The 12,323-nt window shown below is 39.3% G+C and overlaps 5 protein-coding genes across 10 annotated transcripts; 4 read left to right on the plus strand and 1 right to left on the minus strand.

Moving 5' to 3' along the window:
* The first annotated feature begins 6 nt into the window (after positions 1–6).
* LOC657591 (dnaJ homolog subfamily C member 16) lies at positions 7–4,323 on the plus strand. 3 transcript variants are annotated; one of them, XM_008199049.3, is made up of 9 exons: positions 7–335; positions 387–647; positions 694–974; positions 1,023–1,203; positions 1,246–1,432; positions 1,480–1,690; positions 1,737–2,103; positions 3,105–3,344; positions 3,393–4,323. In XM_008199049.3, the coding sequence occupies exons 1-9, from the start codon at positions 172–174 to the stop codon at positions 3,802–3,804; spliced, it is 2,304 nt and encodes a 767-aa protein (XP_008197271.1). In that variant the 5' UTR covers positions 7–171; the 3' UTR covers positions 3,805–4,323. The 3 variants fall into 3 exon arrangements, with proteins under 3 accessions (XP_008197271.1, XP_969135.2, XP_064211059.1); XM_964042.5 differs by having other exon boundaries at positions 1,023–1,432; XM_064354989.1 differs by having other exon boundaries at positions 1,023–1,432; positions 1,740–2,103.
* A 470-nt stretch (positions 4,324–4,793) lies between these two features.
* Vps24 (Vacuolar protein sorting 24) lies at positions 4,794–5,892 on the minus strand. Its single transcript, XM_963895.5, has 4 exons — positions 5,715–5,892; positions 5,609–5,669; positions 5,382–5,561; positions 4,794–5,337 (listed from the first exon to the last, which is right to left on the minus strand). Exons 1-4 carry the CDS (start codon positions 5,757–5,759, stop codon positions 4,964–4,966), a joined length of 660 nt encoding a protein of 219 aa, XP_968988.1. The 5' UTR covers positions 5,760–5,892; the 3' UTR covers positions 4,794–4,963.
* Positions 5,893–5,970: 78 nt separating this feature from the next.
* LOC100141809 (MICOS complex subunit MIC10-like) lies at positions 5,971–6,615 on the plus strand. The gene is made up of 2 exons (XM_001808935.4): positions 5,971–6,206; positions 6,305–6,615. The coding sequence occupies exons 1-2, from the start codon at positions 6,128–6,130 to the stop codon at positions 6,454–6,456; spliced, it is 231 nt and encodes a 76-aa protein (XP_001808987.1). The 5' UTR covers positions 5,971–6,127; the 3' UTR covers positions 6,457–6,615.
* Positions 6,616–6,665: 50 nt separating this feature from the next.
* LOC657359 (kinesin F) lies at positions 6,666–9,367 on the plus strand. Of its 2 annotated transcripts, none has more exons than XM_008199177.3 (10): positions 6,666–6,904; positions 6,950–7,043; positions 7,086–7,433; positions 7,490–7,710; positions 7,755–7,905; positions 7,954–8,223; positions 8,270–8,390; positions 8,440–8,795; positions 8,842–9,111; positions 9,159–9,367. In XM_008199177.3, exons 1-10 carry the CDS (start codon positions 6,666–6,668, stop codon positions 9,336–9,338), a joined length of 2,250 nt encoding a protein of 749 aa, XP_008197399.2. In that variant the 3' UTR covers positions 9,339–9,367. The 2 variants fall into 2 exon arrangements, with proteins under 2 accessions (XP_008197399.2, XP_064211060.1); XM_064354990.1 differs by having other exon boundaries at positions 8,270–8,375.
* Positions 9,368–10,961: 1,594 nt separating this feature from the next.
* On the plus strand, positions 10,962–11,875 carry bic (bicaudal). 3 transcript variants are annotated; one of them, XM_970760.5, is made up of 2 exons: positions 10,962–11,108; positions 11,190–11,875. In XM_970760.5, exon 2 carries the CDS (start codon positions 11,203–11,205, stop codon positions 11,692–11,694), a length of 492 nt encoding a protein of 163 aa, XP_975853.1. In that variant the 5' UTR covers positions 10,962–11,108; positions 11,190–11,202; the 3' UTR covers positions 11,695–11,875. The 3 variants fall into 3 exon arrangements, with proteins under 3 accessions (XP_975853.1, XP_966342.1, XP_008197241.1); XM_961249.5 differs by having other exon boundaries at positions 10,988–11,108; positions 11,162–11,875; XM_008199019.3 differs by having other exon boundaries at positions 11,008–11,108; positions 11,159–11,875.
* Positions 11,876–12,323: the final 448 nt, after the last annotated feature.

Here is a 12,323-nt window from a genome sequence, read left to right on the forward strand (position 1 = left end):
AAGCATAATTAACCACGGATCGCGTCCTTTTGTCATCACCAGTTTGACAATTGCCTGACATTTGCCAGTGTGTTTTCCTTGAAAATCAATATTTTCACAAATTTCGTGCTAATTTTCGTCAATGTGTTGTAACTCGGTCACATCTCAGCATTATATGAGCTTTAATTGACAATGAAATGGCAGTCCAATTCGTGGATACGTTGTGGTTATATTTTGGTTTGTTTACTCGGGACTGCGCTCGCGGAATTAGGTAACCCCTACGAAATTCTGGGTGTTCACAGAAAGGCGTCACAGTCAGAGATAAAGAAGGCTTACAGGCAGCTGGCGAAGGAATGGTACGTGCTTTTGACCTGTAATTCACTGCAAATGCAAAGGGCGTATTTAAGGCACCCCGACAAAACCAAAGACCCGGAGGCTGAGGAAAAGTTTGTGAAAATAAAACAGGCGTATGAGCTGTTGTCTGACGCGGAGCGGCGGAACAAATTCGATAATAAGGGGATCACAGAAGACGATTTTTACAACAACCCTGAACACCCTCCCTTCCACACTAGCAACCCGTTTGACGACATTTTCACCGCCCATGGGGCGCATTTCAACTTTCAAGAGAACGATATTACGTTTTTCCACAAATTGTCGATATCCACAAGGTAATGTCTTAACTGGCAGTAAAGTGGTAATGGCCCTTTATTGCAGGCAATATGATAAGTTAATTGTCCCAAAGAGTGAGAGAACGCCCCACTTGATATTCTTCTACACCGACTGGTGTTTTGCTTGCCTTCAGACTGCACCATACTGCCGAAAGTTGGTGGACAAGTTGGAACCACTGGGTGTTAATTTTGTCACTGTTCATTCTGGCAGGGAACCAGCTCTGGCCAGACGCCTCAACATCCACGCTTTACCCTGCATTGTTCTGCTACTTGATGGCAACGTGTTTGTCTACAAGGAAACCATCACAAGCATTCAGAGAATTATTGGTAAACCCTTCAGAATTCAAGTGGTCTATGACTTGTGAATTTTTACAGAATTCCTCAAAAATAAGTTACCCTACAAGTTAGTCCCAAAGTTGAAACACGAAGATGTGGAGGGGTTTCTCAACGGTTGGGAGGACAACAGAGTTCGGGGGCTAATTTTTGAACCGCGGCAAAACATCAGGTTGCGATATTTGATAACTGCCTACCATTTCAGACACCGAGTTGCTTTTGGGCAAGTTTTAAACAAATCAATTTGTTTTTATTTGCCCTTTAGTTTTGTAGATTCGCTTGAAATTCGGCGCAAATATCAAGTCCCGCAAGACATGGACACAGTTTTGTTATTTAATGAAAATACATCGTCTCCTATGGCCAGTCTCTCAATGAAAGATATACCAACTTCCACTTTACACCACGTTGTCTCGTTGAATCAGTACCTTGCCCTGCCAAGGCTGTCGTCTCAGGTTTGTTCCAAATAATAGAATTTTTTGTGATTAATTTTTTTCCATAGGAAGTCTTGGAGGCTCTGTGCCCCTGCGAGTGGAACAAGCCCCGGAAGCGCCTGTGCGTTGTTTTGGTGACGAAGGCATCAACCAGTCATGACCCCCACAGACAATCTTTCCGAATTTACGCACAAAATTCGCCCTACAATGTGGAAAAAGTCCGTTTTGCGTATATCTATCACGACAAACAAACAGAGTTTGTTAATTCTTTAATCCCAGGTTTTATTGTGTCACTGTTTTTTATTTTGCTGAAAGATTATTTCAGAAGGTGAGGACGTCGAGCCGTTGCTTCGTATCGTAATTTTGTGGCGTCGAGACACGTCGCATGTTAAATACGAATGGGTTAATGACAAATGGGAATGGGAAAATAATCTTAATCAAACAACACAGAAACTTGAAAGTACAATAAGCCGTCTGTTGAGGTCTAGCGAAGCTCTGACTTATGAAGCTCTAGTTAATGATTTATTCGATGAGCACGCGAAGGGAATTTTCGGCCGGATTGCGAGCAAAGTGGGCACTTTTGTCGAGTCGGTTTATGATGGTTTGAGCAAGGATCAAATTTTACCAGCGCTGTCGATAGTCGGGACGATTATTTTTATCCTGGCTGTTGGTTATTTCATGGCGTATTTGGTGTAAGTAATCAAACATTTTTAAGTTTTATGGATTTTGAAAATAAATTATAAAAATACAAATATATTACTTCCAACGATGGAGACGAAACGAGATATAAAACAAATGTCAAATCCAAAAAATAAATAAATAAATTTATTTCAAATTCTAATTTCGGGTAAAAACCGAAATCATTACAATTGAAATTTTTAACACAAATGTAGAATTTAAACATGACATAATAAACATTATTACTATTAGGTAACAAAATTTATATTTAAAAAGAAAGTAAAAAGGAATTGTCCAGTGAAGCTGCTTAAACTGTAGTTTGCTGGACATTGTTTTTAATAAACTATGAATATTCAGTGGGTTTGGACTTTGTTTCAGTTCAACATTATAAAATAACTAGATTTTCTGCTTCCAAAAAGTTAGTGCTGCGGAATAAAATTGACGGCGTTTTTTTCAAATTAATTTAATTTTTCTTTAATCATATTCGTAGCGTTTTGAAAAATATTGAAAAATTGGTAAAAGACAATTTTTTGAAAAAAAGTTTTCTAAAAAAAATTGCATTACTTTTACCTCTTGCTGTAATTTTTTGTTTATCTCTTCAGTGTTCTTAAAAAATCGATGGCTTTTTGGGTCTAAATTATTGAAGGTAGAGGTAGATTTGCAGACTTCTTTGAAGGAAATCTAATTCTCTGCAACTTTTTTATATGTTTAACCATATTGGCAGCGTTTAGTTAAATAAAAGTTTATATTTATTACACTTAACTCACAAAATATCAATTTTTAGCATATTAGTATGTTTTTTCTTATTGAAGGACGGTAAAATTGTCAGTATTAATTTTTTTTATTTTTTTTTTGTTACTGGGAAGTATTTAATGTTCGGTCTGTCCTACTTAATTTCACTAAACTATGTTTCTGCTCAAGAAAGACAGAACATTTTTAGCTTATTTTGGACGAAATTCCTCATTTCGAAATAAATTTAATCCCTACTGTATTAATTCATTAATCGTTGGTTTAGGCGGTTGGAAGAAGAGAGCATCCAGCAGCAGAAAGCCAAAGCAAAATCTGGAAACAACAATAACGATTCTAACTCGAGCTACCAACCCGAGCTGCGTTTGCACGAACTGCGCGCCGAGAAATACAACGGACTGGTAAGACTTTTAAAACCCGGTTGCCGGACTATTCTCCTAGTGGTTGATATGCACTCATGCCGGCAACTAATCCCACCCTTCCATAAAGCGGTATGGCCATACCGGAAGTAAGTTTACTTGTTTCTTGTTTGCCCCATTTAAAAGGTAATTTACAGAAACAAAACTTTGATGTTTTCCTACATGTACATTGAACGGGGCCTTAGCTGGTACAAGGAGTTGCTGCAATTGTCCTTGCCAGAGGAGCGCGAACTGAACATAAACCCGCGCAACTGCGTTGGCACAGTCTTGTCCTTGAACGGCCACAGAAAATACTTCTGCATGTTTCACGCCAAACACACTGAACGCAATGCGAGGAAGCAGAGATCCAAGATGCCGACGAAATTTGACGAAAAAGACTGCGAGAGTGGGACTTTCATCGGCTTCGATTCCGACTCGTCTGAATCCGAAGAGGAGCTTCTGCTACAGGAGAATCTATTGGACGGTCTGCCGAACTGGCTCGATCGGCTATTTGAGGGAACAACACAACGTTATCACATCAACTATTGGCCAGATTTTCCAAATAAATAAACGTTAACACATAGCCTAGCCTAGAAGTTGCATAGCTCATGTTATTTATCTGTTTGTTGTATTTATACATATCTGTAATGTTTGTATAATTCCATGCATTTCAAGTGCTTGTTTCTACTGTTGTGTTGATGTGAAGATGGATCTGTTGTGTTTTTCATTAATTCTAGTCACATATTAGGATAGCCAACTGCTGAGGGTTGAATGCATCCAATTTCATATTGAAATTTTTCAAGTGGATTGTTAGCGTAGTTTCGAATTTATACTTCAAACTTACAGTCAAAATTACGGGAGTGCTTCGTTTTGGTTTTCAAACTCCCCTTGTTAATACTCATAGCGCCTATTAAATTAAAAAACATTTACACTAGTTGGTTAGTGGACGCTATAGATTATTTTAAAGTCGTCTATATACGTATTTATTTATTTGTGCCATATTTATTAATATTTTAAGAGTAATAGTCCAAAAGACAGTGGTGTATTACCTCGTGATTCAAATTTACAAATAAAGTTGTTTTGATTTAAGCGCTTCTTATTTTCTACTTTAAAACACCCGCGCAAATGCGTGTTATTCCATTGGTGGGTCGGGGTTCGAGCAAGTGCACTTTCCGGGAGCACATAAGTGTTTGTTTACATATTGATTTGTTTCCCCATTTTCTGTGAAAATTACTGTTTTTAAAATGAATGCGGCTATAAATATTGGTGTGGAGGACATGACTGCGACAATTGTACGCTACGGATTATACGTGGGTGCTTTGTTCCAACTTTTTTGCTTGGCTGCGTGTATTTTTTTACCCGATTCTTCAGACGACAACTCCTGGCTTTCGCGAGTGCGTTTTTGCTATTTTTTAATGAATTGGGTGTTAAAACCAGTTTTTCAGGGGGACAGTGACGACGAGAGCTCCGAGCAAAGCACCCCCCAAAACACGCCGCGGAGACCCTACCACAGGACCCGCAAACAGGAGAAAAAGAAGAGGCGTTAGGTCACCATTCCATCAATTTCATATTATATTTATTTATTTAAATTAAACAATAAACTGTCAACAGGCAATTAGTGAATTAGAATCTTAATAATATATACAAAATGTTGCATAAATACACTAAAAAAATATCCTTCTTTATCTACAATAAAGCAAACGGTGAAATACTTCAGCTCAGTTACGAGTTAGGATTTAAGTGCAGCTAGCCTGCTCTGCATCTCTTCAATCTCTTCCTCATCCTCAACATCTACACTTTCGGGCTGTTCCACAGCCGCCGCCGCCTTGTCGCCAACGGGGGGCGCAGGGGCTTCCCCTAATTTACCCTCCGTTATTTCCCACAACACTTTATCAATCTCAGTCTGCGCCGCCTCTTCCATCTCCTCAGTGTCCTCAAAACTGTCCATTGTTTCGTCCAACATCTCCTCAATTATCCCCGCTTTCATCATCTCTTTGGAGAGGTTTTGCATCGTTTGGGCCACTTCCGGGACGCGGAGTAAGCGCTGCATGGCTTGCATCACTTCGGTGGACTTGGCCAGGGAACCAGCGACGCGCAAAGTCGCTACAATTTCATTTTTTTAACCAATTTGTAAAAAGTGAACACACCTAATTGGTTCTTCATTTGCAACATGACTGAGTTTATGTGGGCTTTGGAAGTGTAAATCCGGGTTATAGCCTGCCGTGCGTGGAGGATTTCCTTCGCAAGGATTGTGCACGTCTCCTTGTCCCCTTTCTTGGCAGCCTCCTTAAGCGACCGCTTCACCTTTTCCTCCTCGCGCTTAATGGCTGGAAATCACCTCATTATTGGGATTACTGCCCCAAGTGGCACTCACATCTGATCTGACGGTCCAGTTGGTACCCCTCTTTCCTCAATTTTGAGTTCCACTCATTCACCTACAAACTCGAAATGAGAGCCGGTTTGGGCGAACGACACCTCACCATGTCCTTAGGATTCCGCTCGGGCGTCTTCCCAAATAGCCCCATTTTAGTGACGAAGTGCCAAATCGTAGACCAACCCAAAATTTCTTGCTATGATCTCATTCTCTTGACAATTGTTTGACAACACGGAAATTTGACAGTTGCCAATTGGGGCATTCGGTTGGTTAATTTGGCAATATTTTTCTGCGGCCCAATGAGGGCCATGCGCGGGTTGCTCGATGGATTCGAATTTTTTAAATTGACAACCATGAAGTGTCAAATGGTTGAAACATTGCGCCAATTGCCCCAAAAAGTGCTTTAGAAGACCTCGGACTAGTCGTAGCACGTGAACGTTGCATAAATTATACACTCTTGCTGGATTCTGAAAATATCTGTGACGACATAAATCGAACTGAACGACCTCCACAGGAAAGATGGCGTCTCCAGTATACGTAGAAGAGGAGCTGGGCAGGAAATGGGACCGGTGTTTTTCGGATGCACTACTTAAGTTTGGTAAAACAATCACTCTCTTGCTTTCTTTCATAAATTGGAGCGATTTTTTCCGAGTCCGTGTTATGTCATCAGCATAACCTCAAACTTTTTGCCAACAGGAGGTGGGGTCGTTTTAGGATCAGTCTTTTCGCTGTTGTTTTTCAAAAGGAGACGGTGGCCTGTCGTAATGGGCGGCGGGTTTGGTATAGGAATGGCTTACTCAAATTGTGAACGGGATTTAAACGCCACCATTCGTGACCGAAGCCTCTAATGTATTGTAATTTTAGTACAGCATTAGATTCTACTGCCGCTGGAATTATTTCCTGTAATAAATTGTTTTGTAGAGTGTAAATAAAACCTACGTTGTAACTTTATTTTTTAAACCGGCACTGAATGTAATTACTTAATTTAATAAAGCCCATAATCAAAATTGTGTTTGACAACTTGACAATTTTATTTTCAATTACTCAACCCGCAGTTATGGTTGAAAAAAAGTATACAAAGATTTATTTCCGACTCCTCCCCAGCGAAACAATGGCCTGGGACTACCTAAAAATTCTAGACGATCACAAAACAATTTACATAAGGTGTCTGCAAGAACTTAACAAGGCAAAGGAGAGTGTGGTCCCCACTTTTTGGACGTTTCACTCCGACCAAGTCTTTTTCAACCACACACAAAAGGAGATTTACGATACTATCACTCCTGACGTGCTGGACAAGTTCGTTAAAAATCCCACAAAAAACTTTATTTAATTTTCCCATAGTCTTTCCAACGGACGGGATGCTATTATTATGGCATACGGCCAAACAGGCACCGGTAAATCATTAACAATAAACGGCTTGCAGAACCCCTTCGAGGTAACAGCAAAAATCTAATTCATTTAATTATTTCAAAAACAGAACAGGGGAATCCTGCCCCGAGTCATAACAGACTTGTTCCACAATTTGAACAAGGAGGCTTCCAGAAACATTAAAATGTGCATCCAAGCTTCTTACGTTGAATTTTCAAGAACAAACATTTACGACTTGTTGCAACCGTACCCCAATTCGCTCGCCTCCCTCAAAGAAATAACAAAAGTTAAGATACGGAGTGAGGAGGAAGCGTTGAAAATTATTTTTAGGGGCGAGGGCCGCAAGGTCTTTGCTGAGAGCGCCTCTTACCCTTCACATTCCTCAAGCAGCATTTTCACCTTTTATATCAATAAAAAAAATCTCGAAATGCAAGACAATGCGATAAGAAAGTGCAAGGTGCGTTTTCAATTCATTTAAAACAGTGAGATGAGTTTAATTTTGAATTAAACCAGCTGCACGTTGTCGACCTTGCGGGGGCCGACACTGTTGGGAATTTCAGCTGTTCTTTTAAAAACCCCTACGAGATTGGCACAGCGAATTTAGCTAAAACGCAACTCGAGCAGTTTTTTCTAGTCTTGTGTTCGCAAATCCCCGAACAGATTAAACTGAGGCAGAAGCTAAACCCCATGATTCAGTATTTGGGCGATTCGTTAAATAATTCAAGCATTTTGCGGTAACTAATACGTCTTGTGCTATTTTAAATTAATTTTGTGTTAGTCTCATTGGTCACATTCGGGTCTCGAGGGAGGATTTATTGGTGACAATCTCAATGCTGAGGTTTGGCGAGATAATAGGCGGGCTGAAGTCGATGAAATGTGAAGTCAGTATTAATAAAGAAGTCACACAGGAGAGAGTTGAAAGCTTGGAAGTACTAAAGTTGTTAATAATTTTGCTTCGGGATTAATATTTCTGTTAGAGGGAATTAGCGAGGCTCAAGCTTGAAAATACGTACAATACGATTTTGATGCATCAAGACCTGGCCAAATCACTAAACGAGGAAAGGTTTGCTCATATTGAAAGGACGGTGAACGAATTTTTACAAAACAAAATTTCTCATCTCACGTTAATGAACGTTTGCGATGTTAATATCGCTTTAGAGATTTTGCGAATGATTTATAAAAAATGTGAGGAAGAAAAAAAGGAAGTGATTGTGACGAAACACAGCAGTACTATTGGCAGTCACAAAGTAAGTCCATAGTAGAAGTTAAAGACCACAATATTTTAATTAATAGGCGCACTCGAAATCGTCTCGTCTTTCACACAAAACTTCGTCTACTGAGACTCTGCCTAAAGAAAAAACCCGGTCGGGTTCAGCCGCTGCTGTTTTAAAAACCCCAAGTAAAGTGGGATCGCGTACGTTCTAGTTTTTTTAACGATTAGTTGGATTATTTTTCTGGTTTAGAACACGAAACAGGATCAAAAACCAAGTCAAGAACCAGTAGTTCAAGTCTGTTAAAGCGCGCATCCGCCACTAAGAGAAAATCAAGCTCGAGTGCCTCCCTTTATGACAAAACCCGGGAGAAGTCGAAGTCCAAACAGTCATTTGAGACAGCTCTTATGCCGCAAATTCCCCCCGAGTATCACGAGGCCTGGCAGGCGTACGTTACCGACAAAAACGACGAATTTTCCCGTTTTCAGCATTTTTACGAGAAGAATGAAACCGTCGCGAAAAACCTTTACCGGACTTATCTCAACGATTTGGATCGGTTGAGAGAAATTTCCTCACGGGTTGAGAAGCACAAGCACGACTTGTTCCTGGTTTGCGTTTCGTTTAGTTTTTCTTCACCGTTTAATTAATAACTAGGCTCGCATGACTCGAGAGTTCCAACGCGCAAACATCGACAAGGGCGAAACGGTCAGTGAGTTTGAGAAATGCTCCACAAGCCAGTTGGAAACCTCACAACAGGAGCAACTGGAAGTGCAAGAGTCGGTACTGAGGTGTCAGACCGAACTTAAAGCATATATTAATGCTTGTAAGGAGATTAAAAGAGATGTGAAACGCCATTTCGATTTGTTTTGTAAAGAAAAATATAATTTGGAGATTCCTGGCTTGGAGCCTTGCGAGCCCGCTATGGTGAGTAATTGAGGATTGTTCAAGTTGCGGTTAATTTGGTTTTGTAGGATATTGTTGCAACGTTAGCTCAGGAGGAGGAAAAAATGGTGAAGGAAGTGCAGGCGCAGGATGATAACCACGAAATGTGCGAAATTAAGCGGTTTGAGCGATTTAAAAATTTGATCGAATACGAGAAGAGGAGGAAGAGGTTGTATCAGATGAAACACAGGGAGTGGGTGGTTTACTAAAAAAATGTACAATAAAAATGTACAAAATATTGATTGTTATTTTACTTCTAACTCAAAATGCACAATGTAATAAAAATGGTGGAGGCGCCGGCTTCCACTATCCGGCTCCCGCTTTTCAAAGAATCTAACGTTGAGACTGAAGAAGATCTCGTAAGAATCATAGAAGAATGTGAGGAAGGAAACTTTTTGCGATGGTTACGATATGCTGATGAGCAGGAGAGTGTTTCATAGTAGATTTAGATTGCTGTGCGAAAATATCTCAGTGATGAGAGGAAGATGGAAAATTCTACAGTATATTATACAACATCAACATAATGCAACAGCAACTAATATTTTGCTTATCAGAAGATAGAGAGACTACGCTTTAAAACAGTGTTTATTATAAAAAAAAATCATAATTTGATCTCTCTTCGCTTTTTACAATTTTTTTCTAAAATTTTCGGTTTATTTAGAATTTCGATTAAGTAGAAGATCCTTTTCCCCACGTATTTCTTTATTTATAAATGTTTCAAGTTTTACAGCATCTGAATTAGAAAATTAAATAAATGAAGACAAAAATAAACATATTTTTACACAAACAAGTAGACAAATAATTAAAATGTATAAATAAAGGTATAAAGTGGATACACCTTGAACATTAAACTTAATAAATAATTTTATTCGGAAATTATCAAAATGAACAGTTTTGCAAAAATGGTGGAGGCGCCGGGTTCATCTTACATAAAAATCGTTTTATTTCAAATCATCAATTTAAAACTCCTGTTTTGTCCAGAATGTGCCTGATCCTCTCAGGAAAGTTTATTTTTATGGCATAATTTACTGTAAACCTGGAATAAAATAAAAAAGTTGACTATTCAAAATTCTTGAACAAAGTACCATTAGTTCACGTACAATCATAATGATTTCGTAAAATAATAGAATGAGAAGAAAATATATGAAGATAAGTTTTTGCATTAATTACATGCTGATAAACACAAAGGATGTTATACAGGATGTTTGTGGATACTGCTCACTAATGGACCTCGTCAAAGGAAACGACTTTTCTCTCTCTAACTTTTGCCGAAAACATGTCATTTTTGAGGTAACATTAAAAATAAAAAATGTAAAACTTGTCCTTATCTATATCTTGACAGCGTAAAGACAAAAAAAACTTATCAGTGTCAATATTAGTGGGTCTATAAAGCTTTGGTTAAAATAAAAAAATAGGGGTCGCGTATTTTATCGTTGGCTATCCATACAAAAATTTTCATTGTAAAATTTTTCAACAACGCATATGCATTTTTTGGAATTTCTGGTGAGTTTTCTTGACTCAAAATTTGTCGCTGGGAGTTATGAGTATCCGGAATTTTGAGCAATCGGAACGGCAATGTAATTGAACTAGAAAGTGGATTGAAATATATAAAATTTGGGTTAATAATATAAAAAATATTGTTAAAAAAAAATTCGGCCTCTATTGCAACAGTTAAAGTTAGATAACCAGCAATACAACCGTTTGGTTATTGTTGAATGATGGTTGAATGTTAACTGGTAGCCGACAAATAAGGCCAAGTTATTGCTTATTGCAACTGTCTTATGAAAATTAGCCAATTTTTAAGCAAAAACAGTCATCATTTTGTAATATAAAAGAAAACCCGATAATTATTTAAATTTGGCGCGCGGGGGCGCAGTCGCAATCGGTCCAATCCGCGCAAGTAGGAAGTCGACCATTTTCCTTTTTGTCGCACCGGTTTCAAAGCACATGTGCTTTGTTAACATCATTGCAAAAGACTGGTAAATAGCCCCAAACTGCAGTTTAAACGGCAAAACTGACAAGTTGTCAGCAGTGCAGTGGTTAACACATCGTGATTTTAGAGCGCCCATCAAAATGAACACAGAGAAACTGAAGAAACTGCAGTCGCAGGTGCGAATCGGCGGTAAGGGCACCCCCCGCCGCAAAAAGAAGGTGGTCCACTCCACCCAGGCCACCGACGACAAGAAGCTGCAGTCCTCCCTGAAGAAGCTCTCCGTGAACACGATACCAGGCATCGAGGAGGTAAACATGATCAAGGACGACGGCACGGTCATCCACTTCAACAACCCCAAGGCCCAGGCCTCGCTGGCGGCCAACACGTTCGCCATCACCGGCCACGGGGAAAACAAACAGATCACAGAGATGCTGCCGGGGATCTTAAGTCAGCTGGGGCCCGAGGGGCTCAACCAGCTCAAGCGCCTCGCCAGCAGTGTCGCCAACACGGGGCTGGGGAGGATCGTCCCCGAGGACGAGGAGGACGTGCCGGATCTGGTGGGCAACTTCGACGAGGCGTCGAAGGCGGAGGTGGCCAAGAAGGAGGGGGAGGACAAGCCAAAAGAAAATTAATCCTGTTTATGCTTAGTGGGCTCGAATCTATTGCTCCTATTTTTATGGTTTTGAGGACACATTTCGTGGTATTTGGTGGAGATGTGTCTGCTAATCTTGTACCAAATCCTTTTTTGTTAAACATTAGACACGCAACTTGTATAGAATATTTCATAGGAAATACAAAATATTCTAATACAGATTTGTTATTTCTTGATGAATCTCTGTCCAGTGTAATTAACAAGAAATGCTTACCACCGTAAGCCACACAATAAAAACCCAAAAGACATCTGAAGGAGTTTATTTTTAGAAAAGCCGTTTACTGCGTTGTTAGCTAAATACAGGCTAACCGCTCATGTGGAGTTGATTAAAAATAAGTACAATGGTGATAAAGATAGGCAAAAATTTTAAAGAGCAAAGTTTTAAGGATTACGTCAATGTTAATAAGTACATTTGGGTTAAAAGTGCTATAAAAATTAACTGTTTTTATAATCATTTGGCATCACAAAAATTGCTCTCTTTTTATTAAAAACTGCCTGATTTATTTTAGAAATCTTTTTTTTTAATTTTTGTACTCATGAAAGCCTGGGCGTAAGGGGCATAAAATAAATTGTTTAGTGAATAAACAAAATGTGAATAAATGTGCTGAA

Source organism: Tribolium castaneum, chromosome 2 (assembly GCF_031307605.1).
Source record: "Tribolium castaneum strain GA2 chromosome 2, icTriCast1.1, whole genome shotgun sequence".
NCBI classification, from domain to species: domain Eukaryota; kingdom Metazoa; phylum Arthropoda; class Insecta; order Coleoptera; family Tenebrionidae; genus Tribolium; species Tribolium castaneum.

Excerpts from the sequence above, each read along its gene's own strand:
- LOC657359 (XM_008199177.3), top strand. The coding sequence starts at position 6,666 with ATGGTTGAAAAAAAGTATACAAAGATTTATTTCCGACTCCTCCCCAGC. Across the intron at positions 7,711-7,754 it reads AATAATTCAAGCATTTTGCG|TCTCATTGGTCACATTCGGG; the intron begins GTAACTAATACG and ends ATTTTGTGTTAG. Across the intron at positions 8,224-8,269 it reads GTACTATTGGCAGTCACAAA|GCGCACTCGAAATCGTCTCG; the intron begins GTAAGTCCATAG and ends TTTAATTAATAG.
- bic (XM_970760.5), top strand. The coding sequence starts at position 11,203 with ATGAACACAGAGAAACTGAAGAAACTGCAGTCGCAGGTGCGAATCGGC.
- LOC657591 (XM_964042.5), top strand. The coding sequence starts at position 172 with ATGAAATGGCAGTCCAATTCGTGGATACGTTGTGGTTATATTTTGGTT. Across the intron at positions 1,433-1,479 it reads TGCCAAGGCTGTCGTCTCAG|GAAGTCTTGGAGGCTCTGTG; the intron begins GTTTGTTCCAAA and ends TTTTTTCCATAG. Across the intron at positions 3,345-3,392 it reads GCGGTATGGCCATACCGGAA|AAACAAAACTTTGATGTTTT; the intron begins GTAAGTTTACTT and ends GGTAATTTACAG.
- Vps24 (XM_963895.5), bottom strand. The coding sequence starts at position 5,759 with ATGGGGCTATTTGGGAAGACGCCCGAGCGGAATCCTAAGGACATG. Across the intron at positions 5,670-5,714 it reads AGCGGAATCCTAAGGACATG|GTGAATGAGTGGAACTCAAA; the intron begins GTGAGGTGTCGT and ends TCGAGTTTGTAG. Across the intron at positions 5,562-5,608 it reads ACTGGACCGTCAGATCAGAT|CCATTAAGCGCGAGGAGGAA; the intron begins GTGAGTGCCACT and ends GGTGATTTCCAG.
- LOC100141809 (XM_001808935.4), top strand. The coding sequence starts at position 6,128 with ATGGCGTCTCCAGTATACGTAGAAGAGGAGCTGGGCAGGAAATGGGAC. Across the intron at positions 6,207-6,304 it reads GGATGCACTACTTAAGTTTG|GAGGTGGGGTCGTTTTAGGA; the intron begins GTAAAACAATCA and ends TTTTGCCAACAG.